The 19,917-nt window shown below is 43.7% G+C and overlaps 1 protein-coding gene across 6 annotated transcripts in view; it reads right to left on the bottom strand.

Moving 5' to 3' along the window:
- TLN1 (talin 1) overlaps positions 1–19,917 on the bottom strand; it is a 197,409-nt gene that overhangs the window by 84,505 nt on the left and 92,987 nt on the right. For all 6 annotated transcript variants that reach the window (XR_013220935.1, XR_013220936.1, XM_077281283.1 and 3 more), the window contains exons 2-3: positions 8,127–8,296; positions 940–1,037 (exon numbers count right to left, since the gene is read on the bottom strand). Coding sequence is in view for 4 of the 6 variants with exons in the window: in XM_077281283.1 (XP_077137398.1) it covers positions 940–1,037; positions 8,127–8,256 (228 nt within the window). In the remaining 2 variants the exon portion in view is untranslated. The remainder of the gene's footprint in view (positions 1–939; positions 1,038–8,126; positions 8,297–19,917) is intronic.

Raw genomic sequence — 19,917 nt, 5'->3', positions numbered from 1 at the left:
ACATGACTACAGAACACCGTTGCAAGGCCTTAACGTGAGGGGAGGGATCGCATGACTACAGGACACCAACACCATACCTGACCGTGAGAGGAGAGGTCACACGACTACAGAACAAACCTACCAGACCTGACTGTGAGGGGAGAGGTCACACGACTACAGAACAAAGCTACCAGACCTCACCGTGAGGGGAGAGGTCACATGACTACAGAACAAAGCTACCAGACCTGACCGTGAAGGGAGAGGTCACATGACTACAGAACAAAGCTACCAGACCTGACCGTGAAGGGAGAGGTCAGATGACTACAGAACAAAGCTACCAGACCTGACCGTGAGGGGAGAGGTCACACGACTACAGAAAAAAGCAACTAGACCTGACTGTGAGAGGAGAGGTCACATGACTACAGGACACCGCTGCAAGGCCTTAACGTGAGGGGAGGGATCACATGACTACAGAACAAAGCTACCAGACCTGACCGTGAGGGGAGAGGTCACATGACTACAGAACAAAGCTACCAGACCTGACCGTGAGGGGAGGGATCACATGACTACAGAACAAAGCTACCAGACCTGACCGTGAGGGGAGAGGTCACATGACTACAGAACAAAGCTACCAGACCTGACCGTGAGGGGAGAGGTCACATGACTACAGAACACCTTTGCAAGGCCTTAACGTGAGGGGAGGGATCACATGACTACAGGACACCAACACCATACCTGACCGTGAGAGGAGAGGTCAAATGACTACAGAACAAAGCTACCAGACCTGACAGTGACGGGGAAAGGTCACATGACTACAGGACACCGCTGCAAGGCCTGGCCATGCCATAACATCAGGGCACAGTAGGGTAAGGGGTGGCACACTCAGGACATGTTATGGGATGTGAGATCATCAGGAAGTGACACACGGAGGAGCAGATATTAGGAATGGTGAACACTCACCCCATTACGTAACATGTAATAATCCAGCGCCTTCCCAGCCTCTAGCCAAATTCCTTTCTTGGGATCCTCGTCAGACAAGAAGAGACCGAAGTCATTGGCTGTAAATGAAAGCAGCAGATCAGATCCTGTAACCCCAAGATCAGCATCGTTCTGAGGAATGTCCCAAGAACCAAAGTAGCTGGAAACCTGTGGGTCCACAGCAGGGTTTTGCAGAGGTCCTCTCTACTAGGTGACCCCCCCACAGTCTGACCCCTCAAACATCTGACCACACAATGTCTGACAACTCAACATGACCAGCAGGAAAATGACAGAACAGTAGCGGGGTCCCTGACTACCCACACTCTTCTTTCCAACCTCGGCAATTGCGTGTGGTGGGGCAAATATCAGCAAAGCAATGACAGCACAGTAATGGGGTCTCTGATATTCCACCCTCGCCCCCTCCCAACCAAGGATAGAATATGTGATGGGGTAGATATCAGCATGGAAATGACAGCACAGTAATGGGGTCTCTGATATTCCACCCCCGTCTCCGTAAGACCTATGAAAGCACATGTGATGGGGCAAATATCAGTGTGAAAAAGACGGCACAGGGGGGTGAATGATATTTCCAACCCCGTCTCCTTCCAACCAGGGATAGCTTGTGCAATGGGGTAGATATCAGTAGGGAAATAGCGGTACAGTAATGGGGTCTCTGACACTCCACACCACCCCATTCCGACCATGGAACTCTTGTATGGTGGGGCAGTTATCAGCAGGGAAATGACAGCCAAGTAATGGGGTCTCTGATATTCCATCTCCCCTCTTCCCCAGTCTCCTTCGAACCTAGGAAACTAATTACAATGGGGCAGGTATCAGTGAGGAAGAGGACAGCACAGGGCAGGAGGCCACCGCACTGTAAGAGGAGCATATACAGATGAAACCAGAAGTCTCCATCCACTATATATAATGACACATCTGTAGGTTTTTCTCAATATCTGACATGAAATCAGAATAAACCTTTCCCGTTTTAGGTCACTTAGGATTACCAGAATTATTAATATTTGCCAAATGCCAGAATAATGAGAGAGAGAATGTTTAAGGCATTTTTATTACTTACTGCAAAGTCAAAACTTCCCATCCATTTTATAAGTATTTGGTACCATTGTCCTTAAAGTGCCCTGTGATCAGGATTGTGCTCAGTGACTACAGACAGTGTCAGGTCGGTGCCGTTATACTGATTACACTGATACCTGTGATCAGGATTGTGCTCAGTGACTACAGACAGTGTCAGGTCGGTGCCGTTATACTGATTACACTGATACCTGTGATCAGGATTGTGCTCAGTGACTACAGACAGTGTCAGGTCGGTGCCGTTATACTGATTACACTGATACCTGTGATCAGGATTGTGCTCAGTGACTACAGACAGTGTCAGGTCGGTGCCGTTATACTGATTACACTGATACCTGTGATCAGGATTGTGCTCAGTGACTACAGACAGTGTCAGGTCGGTGCTGTTATACTGATTACACTGATACCTGTGATCAGGATTGTGCTCAGTGACTACAGACAGTGTCAGGTCGGTGCCGTTATACTGATTACACTGATACCTGTGATCAGGATTGTGCTCAGTGACTACACACAGTGTCAGGCCAGTGCCGTTATACTGATTGCACTGATACCTGTGATCAGGATTGTGCTCAGTGACTACAGACAGTGTCAGGTCGGTGCCGTTATACTGATTACACTGATACCTGTGATCAGGATTGTGCTCAGTGACTACAGACAGTGTCAGGTCGATGCCGTTATACTGATTACACTGATACCTGTGATCAGGATTGTGCTCAGTGATTACAGACAGTGTCAGGTCGGTGACGTTATACTGATTACACTGATACCTGTGATCAGGATTGTGCTCAGTGACTACAGTGTCAGGTCAGAGCTGTTATACTGATTACACTGATACCTGTGATCAGGATTGTGCTCAGTGACTACAGACAGTGTCAGGTCGGTGCCGTTATACTGATTACACTGATACCTGCGATCAGGATTGTGCTCGGTGACTACAGTGTCTGGTCGGTGCCGTTATACTGATTACACTGATACCAGTGATCAGGATTGTGCTCAGTGACTACAGACAGTGTCAGGTCGGTGCCGTTATACTGATTACACTGATACCTGTGATCAGGATTGTGCTCAGTGACTACAGACAGTGTCAGGTCGGTGCCGTTATACTGATTACACTGATACCTGTGATCAGGATTGTGCTCAGTGACTACAGACAGTGTCAGGTCGGTGCCGTTATACTGATTACACTGATACCTGTGATCAGGATTGTGCTCAGTGACTACAGACAGTGTCAGGTCGGTGCCGTTATACTGATTACACTGATACCTGTGATCAGGATTGTGCTCAGTGACTACAGACAGTGTCAGGTCGATGCCGTTATACTGATTACACTGATACCAGTGATCAAGATTGTGCTCAGTGACTACAGACAGTGTCAGGTTGGTGCCGTTATACTGATTACACTGATACCTGTGATCAGGATTGTGCTCAGTGACTACAGACAGTGTCAGGTCGGTGCCGTAATACTGATTACACTGATACCTGTGATCTGGATTGTGCTCAGTGACTACAGACAGTGTCAGGTCGGTGCCATTATACTGATTACACTGATACCTGTGATCAGGATTGTGCTCAGTGACTACAGACAGTGTCAGGTCGGTGCTGTTATACTGATTACACTGATACCTGTGATCAGGATTGTGCTCAGTGACTACAGTGTCAGGTCGGTGCCGTTATACTGATTACACTGATACCTGTGATCAGAATTGTGCTCAGTGACTACAGACAGTGTCAGGTTGGTGCCGTTATATTGATTACACTGATACCTGTGATCAGGATTGTGCTCAGTGACTACAGACAGTGTCAGGTCGGTGCCGTTATACTGATTGCACTGATACCTGTGATCAGGATTGTGCTCAGTGACTACAGACACTGTCAGGTCGGTGCCGTTATACTGATTACACTGATACCTGTGATCAGGATTGTGCTCAGTGACTACAGACAGTGTCAGGTCGGTGCCGTTATACTGATTACACTGATACCTGTGATCAGGATTGTGCTCAGTGACTACAGACAGTGTCAGGTCGGCGCCGTTATACTGATTACACTGATACCTGTGATCAGGATTGTGCTCAGTGACTACACACAGTGTCAGGTCGGTGCCGTTATACTGATACCTGTGATCAGGATTGTGCTCAGTGACTACAGACAGTGTCAGGTTGGCGCCTTTATACTGATTACACTGATACCTGTGATCAGAATTGTGCTCAGTGACTACAGACAGTGTCAGGTCGGTGCCGTTATACTGATTACACTGATACCTGTGATTAGGATTGTGCTCAGTGACTACAGACAGTGTCAGGTCAGTGCCTTTATACTGATTACACTGATACCTGTGATCAGGATTGTGCTCAGTGACTACAGACAATGTCAGGTCGGTGCCGTTATACTGATTACACTGATACCTGTGATCAGGATTGTGCTCAGTGACTACAGTGTCAGGTCGGTGCAGTTATACTAATGACACTGATACCTGTGATCAGGATTGTGCTCAGTGACTACACACAGTGTCAGGTCGGTGCCGTTATACTGATACCTGTGATCAGGATTGTGCTCAGTGACTACAGGCAGTGTCAGGTCGGTGCCGTTATACTGATTACCCTGATACCTGTGATCAGGATTGTGCTCAGTGACTACAGACAGTGTCAGGTCGGCGCCGTTATACTGATTACACTGATACCTGTGATCAGGATTGTGCTCAGTGACTACAGACAGTGTCAGGTCGGTGTCGTTATACTGATTACACTGATACCATGGTTGATTAAATCTGTCTTGTGGCTGGTAGCTGCTACTGCTCAGGTTTGTGCGGCACCATCTTGGGGGGGAGTGCACCCACCAAGATCTGCCAGCCGGCACCCGGTAACAATAGGAGGTTTTTGATCACTGTGTTAGATCCTATCAGTGATCAAAATAGGAAAATAGTAAATCAAACCCCCCCTGCATCACCCCCTTAGTTAGGGAACAATAATACAATAAAAATAAAAAAAAATTGTCTGAATTCTTTGCATTTAGTGTTGGAGTTAGAGCTAGGTTTACGGTGGCGGTGTCTGGGGGCTACGGTGGCGGTGTCTGGGGGATACGGTGGCGGTCTCTGGGGGATACGGTGGCGGTGTCTGGGGGATACGGTGGCGGTGTCTGGGGGATACGGGTAGGGGTCTGTTGTGGTTAGGGTTGGGATTAGGGTCAGGGTAGGGAAGTTAGGGTTGGAGTTAGAATTGGGGGTTACACTGTTTTGGTACATCAGGGGTCTCCAAACGAGACATGGCGCCACCACTGATTCCAGTCAATTTTGCGTTCAAAAAGTCAAATGGTGCTCACTCCCTTCCGAGCCCTGCCGTGCGCCCACACAGTAGATTTCCCCCACATATGGGGTATCGGCGTACTCAGGAGAAATTGCACAACAATTTTTTTGGTCCATTTTCTCTTGTTGCCCTCGTGAAAATAAAAAAGTTTGGTTCCAAAGTACATTTTTTGTGAAAAAAAATGTTCATTTTTTCTTTCCACACTGCATTAGTTCTCGTGAAGCACCTGAAGGGTTCATAAACTTCTTCAATGAGGTTTTGAGCATCTTGAGGGGTGCAGTTTTTAGAATGGCGTCATTTTTGGGTATTTTCTGTTATATAGACCCCTAAAAGTGACTTCAATGTGAGGTGGTTCCTAAAAAAAATCATTTTGTTGGAAAAATTAGAAATCTCAGGATCCGTTGAAGCTCCAGAGTTATAACCTCATAAAGGGACAGTGGTCAGAATTGTAAAAATTTCCCGGTCATCAAAGTAAAAATTGGATCTGTCACTAAGGGGTTAACTGAATGATTTGGGTCACATGTTTGGGATCTCCTTCCACAAGCTTCTTACAATAGTTGGTCGGAATTTGGTCCTATTCCTTCCGACACTGGTGTAGCGGGTCCCGGTTTGTAGGTCCCTTGGTCGCACCGGCCTTTTCAGCTTTTCCCATATATTTACACTAGGACTGAGATCAGGGCTCTGTGATTTCAGCTCCAAAACATTGACTTTGTGATCCTGAAGCCACTTTGTTACCATTTTGGCAGAATGCTTCGGGTCATTGTACATTTGGACCCATTTCTGCCCAAGCTATAACTTCCTGGCTGATGTCTTGAGATGTTGCTTAAGTATTGCCACAATCTTCTTTTCTCATGATGCCATCTATTTTGTGAAGTGTACCAGTCCCTCCTGCAGCATAACAACCCCACAGCATGATGGTGCCTCCACCGTGTTTCACAGTGGGGATGGTGTTCTTAGGCTTCCAAGCTTCTCCCTTTTTCCTCAAAACAGCTGACGTGTCGGGAAAGATGCGGGCTCACCGCCAGAGCCCACATCAAAGGGACGGAAGCGACCTGCGACAGTACATGTACGGAGCATGTCACAAAGGGGTTAAAATACATCCACAGGTGTGTCTCTAATTAACTGAGATGTGGCCAAAAAACCTCAGAAGATTCTAAACACAGGACATCATCATATGGGCAGTCCAGAATTGTTTAAAGGCAGAGTAATCTTAGTGAATGGAAACTGTTGACTTTGCAGTAAGTAATAAAAATGCCTTAAAATATTCCCCCTGTCTCATTATTCTGGCATTTGGCAAATCTTAATAATTCTGGTGATCCTAACTGACCTAAAACGGGAAAGGTTTATTCTGATTTCATGTCAGATATTGAGAAAGATAGATAGATAACAGACATATAATAGATAGATAATGGATAGATAGATAGATAGATAGATATAGATGATAGATAGATAACAGACATATAATAGATAGATAATGGATAGATAACAGACATATAATAGATAGATAGATAGATAGATAGATAGATAGATAGATAATAGATAGATAGATAGATAGATAGATAACAGACATATAATAGATAGATAGATAGATAGATAGATATAGATGATAGATAGATAACAGACATATAATAGATAGATAGATAGATAGATAGATAATGGATAGATAACAGACATATAATAGATAGATGATAGATAGATAGATAGATAGATAGATAACAGACATATAATAGATAGATAGATAAATAGATATAGATGATAGATAGATAGATAAATAGATGATATAATAGATAACAGACAGATAACAGACATATAATAGATAATAGACATATGATAGATAGATGATATAATAGATGGATAATAGATAGATAGATAGATAGATAGATAGATAGATAGATGATATAATAGATAGATAATAGGTAGATAGATAATAGACAGAAGATAGATAGATAGATGATAGATAATAGACAGATTATAGATAGATGATATAATAGATAGATAGATAGATAGATAGATAGATAGATAGATAGATAGATAGATAGATAGATAGATAGATAGATAGATAGAGACACAAACTTCTGGTTTCAGCTGTGATATATATAGACAGGTAATAGATAAATAGATGATATAATAGATAACAGACAGATAACAGACATATAATAGATAGATAATAGACATATGATAGATAGATGATATAATAGATGGATAATAGATAGATAGATAACAGACAGATAACAGACATATGATAGATAATAGGTAGATAACAGACAGATAACAGACATATAATAGGTAGATAGATGGATAACAGATAATAGACAGATGATAGATAGATAATAGGTAGATAGACAGATAACAGACATATAATAGATAGATAACAGACAGATAACAGACATATAATAGATAGATAATAGGTAGATAGACAGATAACAGACATATAATAGATAGATAATAGACATATGATAGATAGATGATATAATAGATGGATAATAGATAGATAGATAACAGACATATAATAGATAGATAACAGACAGATGATAGATGATATAATAGATAGATAATAGATAGATAGATAATAGATAGATAATAGATAGATAGATAATAGATAGATAGATAATAGACAGATAACAGACATATAATAGATAGATAACAGACAGATAACAGACATAGAATAGATAGATAGATAGATAGATAGATAGATAGATAGATAGATAGATAGATAGATAGATAACAGATAATAGACAGATGATAGATTCCTGATAACAATGGGGGGACATTACTCACGCTGGCCGATCTGGGCCTCAGGGACGCGCTCCCGGATGATGCGACAGGCGTCGTATATCATCGTGGACGGTTCAAACTGCATGGTCTTCACCACATTGCCGATACTGATCTTCAGCGACAGGGCCACCATGTTTACAGCGGGGGTGGGGGAACTACTCTATGGGAACCAGCTGGAAGAGAAGAACCCCAGGTTACATGTGAGCGTACGACCTACACGGAGGCTACACGTATGTGATACACACAGAGGGCACTCGTCTGTGACACGCAGAGGCTTGTAAATGTCTGGGCGCCCCTGTAATTCCTGTTATTGTGAACACTGAAGCAAGTTGAAGATGAAATGATCTAAAGTTACAGGTGACGCATTAACTTTGTATTTTAGTAAAAGAAAAAAAAAAAATCACTTTACATTTACTTTCAGCTTTTTATAGATGTTTTATGTTTGCATCAAGAATTTGTTGAAATGTCATTGGATCCATTCTTCCCTCTACCCGTGAAATGTTCCCCGTGCCATTGACTGCAACACAACCCCAAATCCTGATTGATCCCTCCCCATGCTTAATGGTTGGTGAGATGTTCTTTTCCTGAAATTCTGTGTCCTTTTGTCTACACACACTCACACACACCTCTGATCAGTGGCCAAAGATTTCCATTTTACCCTCATCGGTCCACAGGACTTGCTTCCAGAATGTACCAAGCCTGTTTAGATGTTCTTCTGCATTCTTCTGACACTGAATTTCATGGTGTGGACACAGGAGAGGTTTTCTTCTGATGGCTCTTCCAGGAAGGCCATATTTGTGCAGGTGCCTCTAAACAGTAGAACCACGTACCACAACTCCAAAGTCTGCTAAATCTGAAGGTCCTATGCCGTCAAGAGGGGGTTCTGATTTCACTCTCTAGAAATCCTAGCTTGGTCAAAGGTATCTGAGCACACAAATCTCCAAGGGTTCCCAGACTTTTGCATTGGCAAAACATGGCATTGACATGTACGTGACATACAGTATACGAGCGTAGGATACACACAGAGGTGACATGTACGTGATATATACGAGCGTACGATACACAGAGGTGACATGTACGTGATATATACGAGCGTACGATACACACAGAGGTGACATGTACGTGATATATACGAGCGTACGATACACAGAGGTGACATGTACGTGATATATACGAGCGTGCGATACACAGAGGTGACATGTACGTGATATATACGAGCGTACGATACACACACACGTGACATGTACGTGATATATACGAGCGTACGATACATACAGAGGTGACATGTACGTGATATATACGAGCGTACGATACACACAGGTGACATGTACGTGATATATACGAGCGTACGATACACACAGAGGTGACATGTACGTGATATATACGAGCGTACGATACACAGAGGTGACATGTACGTGATATATACGAGCGTACGATACACACACAGGTGACATGTACGTGATATATACGAGCGTACGATACACACAGGTGACATGTACATGATATATACGAGCGTACGATACACAGAGGTGACATGTACGTGATATATACGAGCGTGCGATACACAGAGGTGACATGTACGTGATATATACGAGCGTACGATACACAGAGGTGACATGTACGTGATATATACGAGCGTACGATACATACAGAGGTGACATGTACGTGATATATACGAGCGTACGATACACACAGAGGTGACATGTACGTGATATATACGAGCGTACAATACACAGAGGTGACATGTACGTGATATATACGAGCGTACGATACACAGAGGTGACATGTACGTGATATATACGAGCGTACGATACACACACAGGTGACATGTACGTGATATATACGAGCGTACGATACACACAGGTGACATGTACGTGATATATACGAGCGTACGATACACACAGAGGTGACATGTACGTGATATATACGAGCGTACGATACACACAGAGGTGACATGTACGTGATATATACGAGCGTACGATACACACAGAGGTGACATGTACGTGATATATACGAGCGTACGATACACAGAGAGGTGACATGTACGTGATATATACGAGCGTACGATACACACAGAGGTGACATGTACGTGATATATACGAGCGTACGATACACAGAGGTGACATGTACGTGATATATACGAGCGTACGATACACAGAGGTGACATGTACGTGATATATACGAGCGTACGATACACACAGAGGTGACATGTACGTGACATACGAGCGTACGATACACACAGAGGTGACATGTACGTGATATATACGAGCGTACGATACACACAGAGGTGACATGTACGTGATATATACGAGCGTACGATACACACACAGGTGACATGTACGTGATATATACGAGCGTACGATACACACAGAGGTGACATGTACGTGATATATACGAGCGTACGATACACAGAGGTGACATGTACGTGATATATACGAGCGTACGATACACACAGAGGTGACATGTACGTGATATATACGAGCGTACGATACACACAGAGGTGACATGTACGTGATATATACGAGCGTACGATACACACAGGTGACATGTACGTGATATATACGAGCGTGCGATACACAGAGGTGACATGTACGTGATATATACGAGCGTACGATACACACAGAGGTGACATGTACGTGATATATACGAGCGTACGATACACAGAGGTGACATGTACGTGATATATACGAGCGTACGATACACACAGAGGTGACATGTACGTGATATATACGAGCGTACGATACACACAGAGGTGACATGTACGTGATATATACGAGCGTACGATACACACAGAGGTGACATGTACGTGAAATATACGAGCGTACGATACACACAGAGGTGACATGTACGTGATATATACGAGCGTACGATACACACAGAGGTGACATGTACGTGATATATACGAGCGTACGATACACACAGGTGACATGTACGTGATATATACGAGCGTGCGATACACAGAGGTGACATGTACGTGATATATACGAGCGTACGATACACACAGAGGTGACATGTACGTGATATATACGAGCGTACGATACACACAGAGGTGACATGTACGTGATATATACGAGCGTACGATACACTCAGAGGTGACATGTACGTGATATATACGAGCGTACGATACACACAGGTGACATGTACGTGATATATACGAGCGTACGATACACAGAGGTGACATGTACGTGATATATACGAGCGTACGATACACACAGAGGTGACATGTACGTGATATATACGAGCGTACGATACACACAGAGGTGACATGTACGTGATATATACGAGCGTACGATACACAGAGGTGACATGTACGTGATATATACGAGCGTACGATACACACAGAGGTGACATGTACGTGATATATACGAGCGTACGATACACACAGAGGTGACATGTACGTGATATATACGAGCGTACGATACACAGAGGTGACATGTACGTGATATATACGAGCGTACGATACACAGAGGTGACATGTACGTGATATATACGAGCGTACGATACACACAGGTGACATGTACGTGATATATACGAGCGTACGATACACACAGAGGTGACATGTACGTGATATATACGAGCGTACGATACACACAGAGGTGACATGTACGTGATACATACGAGCGTACGATACACACAGAGGTGACATGTACGTGATATATACGAGCGTACGATACACAGACGTGACATGTACGTGATATATACGAGCGTACGATACACAGAGGTGACATGTACGTGATATATACGAGCGTACAATACACAGAGGTGACATGTACATGATATATACGAGCGTACAATACACAGAGGTGACATGTACATGATATATACGAGCGTACGATACAGAGGTGACATGTACGTGATATATACGAGCGTACGATACACACAGAGGTGACATGTACGTGATATATACGAGCGTACGATACACAGAGGTGACATGTACGTGATATATACGAGCGTACGATACACACAGAGGTGACATGTACATGATATATACGAGCGTACGATACACACAGAGGTGACATGTACGTGATATATACGAGCGTACGATACACAGAGGTGACATGTACGTGATATATACGAGCGTACGATACACACAGAGGTGACATGTACGTGATATATACGAGCGTACAATACACAGAGGTGACATGTACGTGATATATACGAGCGTACGATACACAGAGGTGACATGTACGTGATATATACGAGCGTACGATACACACAGGTGACATGTACGTGATATATACGAGCGTACGATACACACAGGTGACATGTACGTGATATATACGAGCGTACGATACACACAGGTGACATGTACGTGATATATACGAGCGTACAATACACAGAGGTGACATGTACGTGATATATACGAGTGTACGATACACACAGGTGACATGTACGTGATATATACGAGCGTACGATACACAGAGGTGACATGTACGTGATATATACGAGCGTACGATACACACAGGTGACATGTACGTGATATATACGAGCGTACGATACACAGAGGTGACATGTACGTGATATATACGAGCATACGATACACACAGGTGACATGTACGTGATATATACGAGCGTACGATACACAGAGGTGACATGTACGTGATATATACGAGCGTACGATACACACAGGTGACATGTACGTGATATATACGAGCGTACGATACACAGAGGTGACATGTACGTGATATATACGAGCGTACAATACACAGAGGTGACATGTACGTGATATATACGAGCGTACGATACACACAGGTGACATGTACGTGATATATACGAGCGTACGATACACAGAGGTGACATGTACGTGATATATACGAGCGTACGATACACACAGGTGACATGTACGTGATATATACGAGCGTACGATACACAGAGGTGACATGTACGTGATATATACGAGCGTACGATACACACAGGTGACATGTACGTGATATATACGAGCGTACGATACACAGAGGTGACATGTACGTGATATATACGAGCGTACGATACACACAGGTGACATGTACGTGATATATACGAGCGTACGATACACAGAGGTGACATGTACGTGATATATACGAGCATACGATATACACAGAGGTGACATGTACGTGATATATACGAGCGTACGATACACACAGAGGTGACATGTACGTGATATATACGAGCGTACGATACGCAGAGATGACATGTACGTGATATATACGAGCGTACGATACACACAGGTGACATGTACGTGATATATACGAGCGTACGATACACAGAGGTGACATGTACGTGATATATACGAGCATACGATATACACAGAGGTGACATGTACGTGATATATACGAGCGTACGATACACACAGGTGACATGTACGTGATATATACGAGCGTACGATACACAGAGGTGACATGTACGTGATATATACGAGCGTACGATACACACAGGTGACATGTACGTGATATATACGAGCGTACGATACACAGAGGTGACATGTACGTGATATATACGAGCATACGATATACACAGAGGTGACATGTACGTGATATATACGAGCGTACGATACACACAGAGGTGACATGTACGTGATATATACGAGCGTACGATACGCAGAGATGACATGTACGTGATATATACGAGCGTACGATACACACAGAGGTGACATGTACGTGACATATACGAGCGTACGATACACAGAGGTGACATGTACGTGATATATACGAGCGTACGATACACACAGAGGTGACATGTACGTGATATATACGAGCGTACGATACGCAGAGATGACATGTACGTGATATATACGAGCGTACGATACACACAGAGGTGACATGTACGTGACATATACGAGCGTACGATACACACAGGTGACATGTACGTGATATATACGAGCGTACGATACACACAGAGGTGACATGTACGTGATATATACGAGCGTACGATACACAGAGGTGACATGTACGTGATATATACGAGCGTACGATACACAGAGGTGACATGTACGTGATATATACGAGCGTACGATACACACAGAGGTGACATGTACGTGATATATACGAGCGTACGATACACAGAGGTGACATGTACGTGATATATACGAGCGTACGATACACACAGAGGTGACATGTACGTGATACATACGAGCGTACGATACACACAGAGGTGACATGTACGTGATATATACGAGCGTACGATACACACAGAGGTGACATGTACGTGATATATACGAGCGTACGATACACACAGGTGACATGTACGTGATATATACGAGCGTACGATACACACAGAGGTGACATGTACGTGATATATACGAGCGTACGATACACACAGAGGTGACATGTACGTGATATATACGAGCGTACGATACACAGAGGTGACATGTACGTGATATATACGAGCGTGCGATACACAGAGGTGACATGTACGTGATATATACGAGCGTACGATACACAGAGGTGACATGTACGTGATATATACGAGTGTACGATACACAGAGGTGACATGTACGTGATATATACGAGCGTACAATACACACAGAGGTGACATGTACGTGATATATACGAGCGTACGATACACAGAGGTGACATGTACGTGATATATACGAGCGTACAATACACACAGAGGTGACATGTACGTGATATATACGAGCGTGCAATACACAGAGGTGACATGTACGTGATATATACGAGCGTACGATACACACAGAGGTGACATGTACGTGATATATACGAGCGTGCAATACACAGAGGTGACATGTACGTGATATATACGAGCGTACGATACACAGAGGTGACATGTACGTGATATATACGAGCGTACGATACACAGAGGTGACATGTACGTGATATATACGAGCGTACGATACACACAGAGGTGACATGTACGTGATATATACGAGCGTACGATACACAGAGGTGACATGTACGTGATATATACGAGCGTACGATACACAGAGGTGACATGTACGTGATATATACGAGCGTACGATATACACAGAGGTGACATGTACGTGATATATACGAGCGTACGATACACACAGAGGTGACATGTACGTGATATACGAGCGTACAATACACAGAGGTGACATGTACGTGATATATACGAGCGTACGATACACACAGGTGAAATGTACGTGATATATACGAGCGTGCGATACACACAGAGGTGACATGTACGTGACATATACGAGCGTACGATACACACAGAGGTGACATGTACGTGATATATACGAGCGTACGATACACACAGAGGTGACATGTACGTGATATATACGAGCGTACGATACACAGAGGTGACATGTACGTGATATATACGAGCGTACGATACACACAGGTGACATGTACGTGATATATACGAGCGTACGATACACACAGGTGACATGTACGTGATATATACGAGCGTACGATACACAGAGGTCACATGTACATGATATATACGAGCGTACGATACACAGAGGTGACATGTACGTGATATATACGAGCGTGCGATACACACAGAGGTGACATGTACGTGATATATACGAGCGTACGATACACAGGTGACATGTACGTGATATATACGAGCGTACGATACACAGGTGACATGTACGTGATATATACGAGCGTACGATACACACAGAGGTGACATGTACGTGATATATACGAGCGTACGATACACACACAGGTGACATGTACGTGATATATACGAGCGTACGATACACACAGAGGTGACATGTACGTGATATATACGAGCGTACGATACACACAGAGGTGACATGTACGTGATATATACGAGCGTGCGATACACAGAGGTGACATGTACGTGATATATACGAGCGTACGATACACACAGAGGTGACATGTACGTGATATATACGTGCGTACGATACACACAGAGGTGACATGTACGTGATATATACGTGCGTACGATACACACAGAGGTGACATGTACGTGATATATACGAGCGTACGATACACAGAGGTGACATGTACGTGATATATACGAGCGTACGATACACACAGAGGTGACATGTACGTGATATATACGAGCGTACGATACACACAGAGGTGACATGTACGTGATATATACGAGCGTACGATACACACAGAGGTGACATGTACGTGATATATACGTGCGTACGATACACACACAGGTGACATGTACGTGATATATACGAGCGTACGATATACACAGAGGTGACATGTACGTGATATATACGAGCGTACGATACACAGAGGTGACATGTACGTGATATATACGAGCGTACGATACACACAGAGAGGAGACATGTACGTGATATATACGAGCGTACGATACACACAGAGGTGACATGTACGTGATATATACGAGCGTACGATACACACAGGTGACATGTACGTGATATATACGAGCGTGCGATACACAGAGGTGACATGTACGTGATATATACGAGCGTACGATACACACAGAGGTGACATGTACGTGATATATACGAGCGTACGATACACAGAGGTGACATGTACGTGATATATACGAGCGTACGATACACACAGAGGTGACATGTACGTGATATATACGAGCGTACGATACACACAGAGGTGACATGTACGTGATATATACGAGCGTACGATACACACAGAGGTGACATGTACATGATATATACGAGCGTACGATACACACAGAGGTGACATGTACGTGATATATACGAGCGTACGATATACACAGAGGTGACATGTACGTGATATATACGAGCGTACGATACACAGAGGTGACATGTACGTGATACATACGAGCGTACGATACACACAGAGGTGACATGTACGTGATATATACGAGCGGACGATACACACAGAGGTGACATGTACGTGATATATACGAGCGTACGATACACAGAGGTGACATGTACATGATATATACGAGCGTACGATACACAGAGGTGACATGTACGTGATATATACGAGCGTACGATACACACAGAGGTGACATGTACGTGATATATACGAGCGTACGATACACAGAGGTGACATGTACATGATATATACGAGCGTACGATACACACAGAGGTGACATGTACGTGATATATACGAGCGTACGATACACACAGAGGTGACATGTACGTGATATATACGAGCGTACGATACACACAGAGGTGACATGTACGTGAAATATACGAGCGTACGATACACACAGAGGTGACATGTACGTGATATATACGAGCGTACGATACACACAGAGGTGACATGTACGTGATATATACGAGCGTACGATACACACAGGTGACATGTACGTGATATATACGAGCGTGCGATACACAGAGGTGACATGTACGTGATATATACGAGCGTACGATACACACAGAGGTGACATGTACGTGATATATACGAGCGTACGATACACAGAGGTGACATGTACGTGATATATACGAGCGTACGATACACACAGAGGTGACATGTACGTGATATATACGAGCGTACGATACACACAGAGGTGACATGTACGTGATATATACGAGCGTACGATACACACAGAGGTGACATGTACGTGATATATACGAGCGTACGATACACACAGAGGTGACATGTACATGATATATACGAGCGTACGATACACACAGAGGTGACATGTACGTGATATATACGAGCGTACGATATACACAGAGGTGACATGTACGTGATATATACGAGCGTACGATACACAGAGGTGACATGTACGTGATACATACGAGCGTACGATACACACAGAGGTGACATGTACGTGATATATACGAGCGGACGATACACACAGAGGTGACATGTACGTGATATATACGAGCGTACGATACACAGAGGTGACATGTACATGATATATACGAGCGTACGATACACAGAGGTGACATGTACGTGATATATACGAGCGTACGATACACACAGAGGTGACATGTACGTGATATATACGAGCGTACGATACACAGAGGTGACATGTACGTGATATATACGAGCGTACGATACACACAGAGGTGACATGTACATGATATATACGAGCGTACGATACACACAGAGGTGACATGTACGTGATATATACGAGCGTACGATACACAGAGGTGACATGTACGTGATATATACGAGCGTACGATACACACAGAGGTGACATGTACGTGATATATACGAGCGTACAATACACAGAGGTGACATGTACGTGATATATACGAGCGTACGATACACAGAGGTGACATGTACGTGATATATACGAGCGTACGATACACAGAGGTGACATGTACGTGATATATACGAGCGTACGATACACACAGGTGACATGTACGTGATATATACGAGCGTACGATACACACAGAGGTGACATGTACGTGATATATACGAGCGTACGATACACAGAGGTGACATGTACGTGATATATACGAGCGTACGATACACACAGAGGTGACATGTACGTGATATATACGAGCGTACGATACACAGAGGTGACATGTACGTGATATATACGAGCGTACGATACACACAGAGGTGACATGTACGTGATATATACGAGTGTACGATACACACAGAGGTGACATGTACGTGATATATACGAGCGTACGATACACAGAGGTGACATGTACGTGATATATACGAGCGTACGATATACACAGAGGTGACATGTACGTGATATATACGAGCGTACGATACACACAGAGGTGACATGTACGTGATATATACGAGCGTACGATACGCAGAGATGACATGTACGTGATATATACGAGCGTACGATACACACAGAGGTGACATGTACGTGACATATACGAGCGTACGATACACACAGGTGACATGTACGTGATATATACGAGCGTACGATACACAGAGGTGACATGTACGTGATATATACGAGCGTACGATACACACAGGTGACATGTACGTGATATATACGAGCGTACGATACACAGAGGTGACATGTACGTGATATATACGAGCGTACGATACACAGAGGTGACATGTACGTGATATATACGAGCGTACGATACACACAGAGGTGACATGTACGTGATATATACGAGCGTACGATACACAGAGGTGACATGTACGTGATATATACGAGCGTACGATACACAGAGGTGACATGTACGTGATATATACGAGCGTACGATACACACAGAGGTGACATGTACGTGATATATACGAGCGTACGATACACAGAGGTGACATGTACGTGATATATACGAGCGTACGATACACACAGAGGTGACATGTACGTGATACATACGAGCGTACGATACACACAGAGGTGACATGTACGTGATATATACGAGCGTACGATACACACAGAGGTGACATGTACGTGATATATACGAGCGTACGATACACACAGGTGACATGTACGTGATATATACGAGCGTACGATACACACAGAGGTGACATGTACGTGATATATACGAGCGTACGATACACACAGAGGTGACATGTACGTGATATATACGAGCGTACGATACACACAGAGGTGACATGTACGTGATATATACGAGCGTACGATACACACAGAGGTGACATGTACGTGATATATACGAGCGTGCGATACACAGAGGTGACATGTACGTGATATATACGAGCGTACGATACACACAGAGGTGACATGTACGTGATATATACGAGCGTACGATACACAGAGGTGACATGTACGTGATATATACGAGCGTACGATACACAGAGGTGACATGTACGTGATATATACGAGCGTACGATACACACAGAGGTGACATGTACGTGATATATACGAGCGTACGATACACACAGAGGTGACATGTACGTGATATATACGAGCGTACGATACACACAGAGGTGACATGTACGTGATATATACGAGCGTACGATACACACACACGTGACATGTACGTGATATATACGAG

The sequence above is a fragment of the Ranitomeya variabilis genome, chromosome 1, assembly GCF_051348905.1.
Source record: "Ranitomeya variabilis isolate aRanVar5 chromosome 1, aRanVar5.hap1, whole genome shotgun sequence".
Lineage (NCBI taxonomy): Eukaryota > Metazoa > Chordata > Amphibia > Anura > Dendrobatidae > Ranitomeya > Ranitomeya variabilis.
Note: the sequence above shows the minus strand (reverse complement) of the source record. Positions and strands in the feature narration are given on the sequence as shown.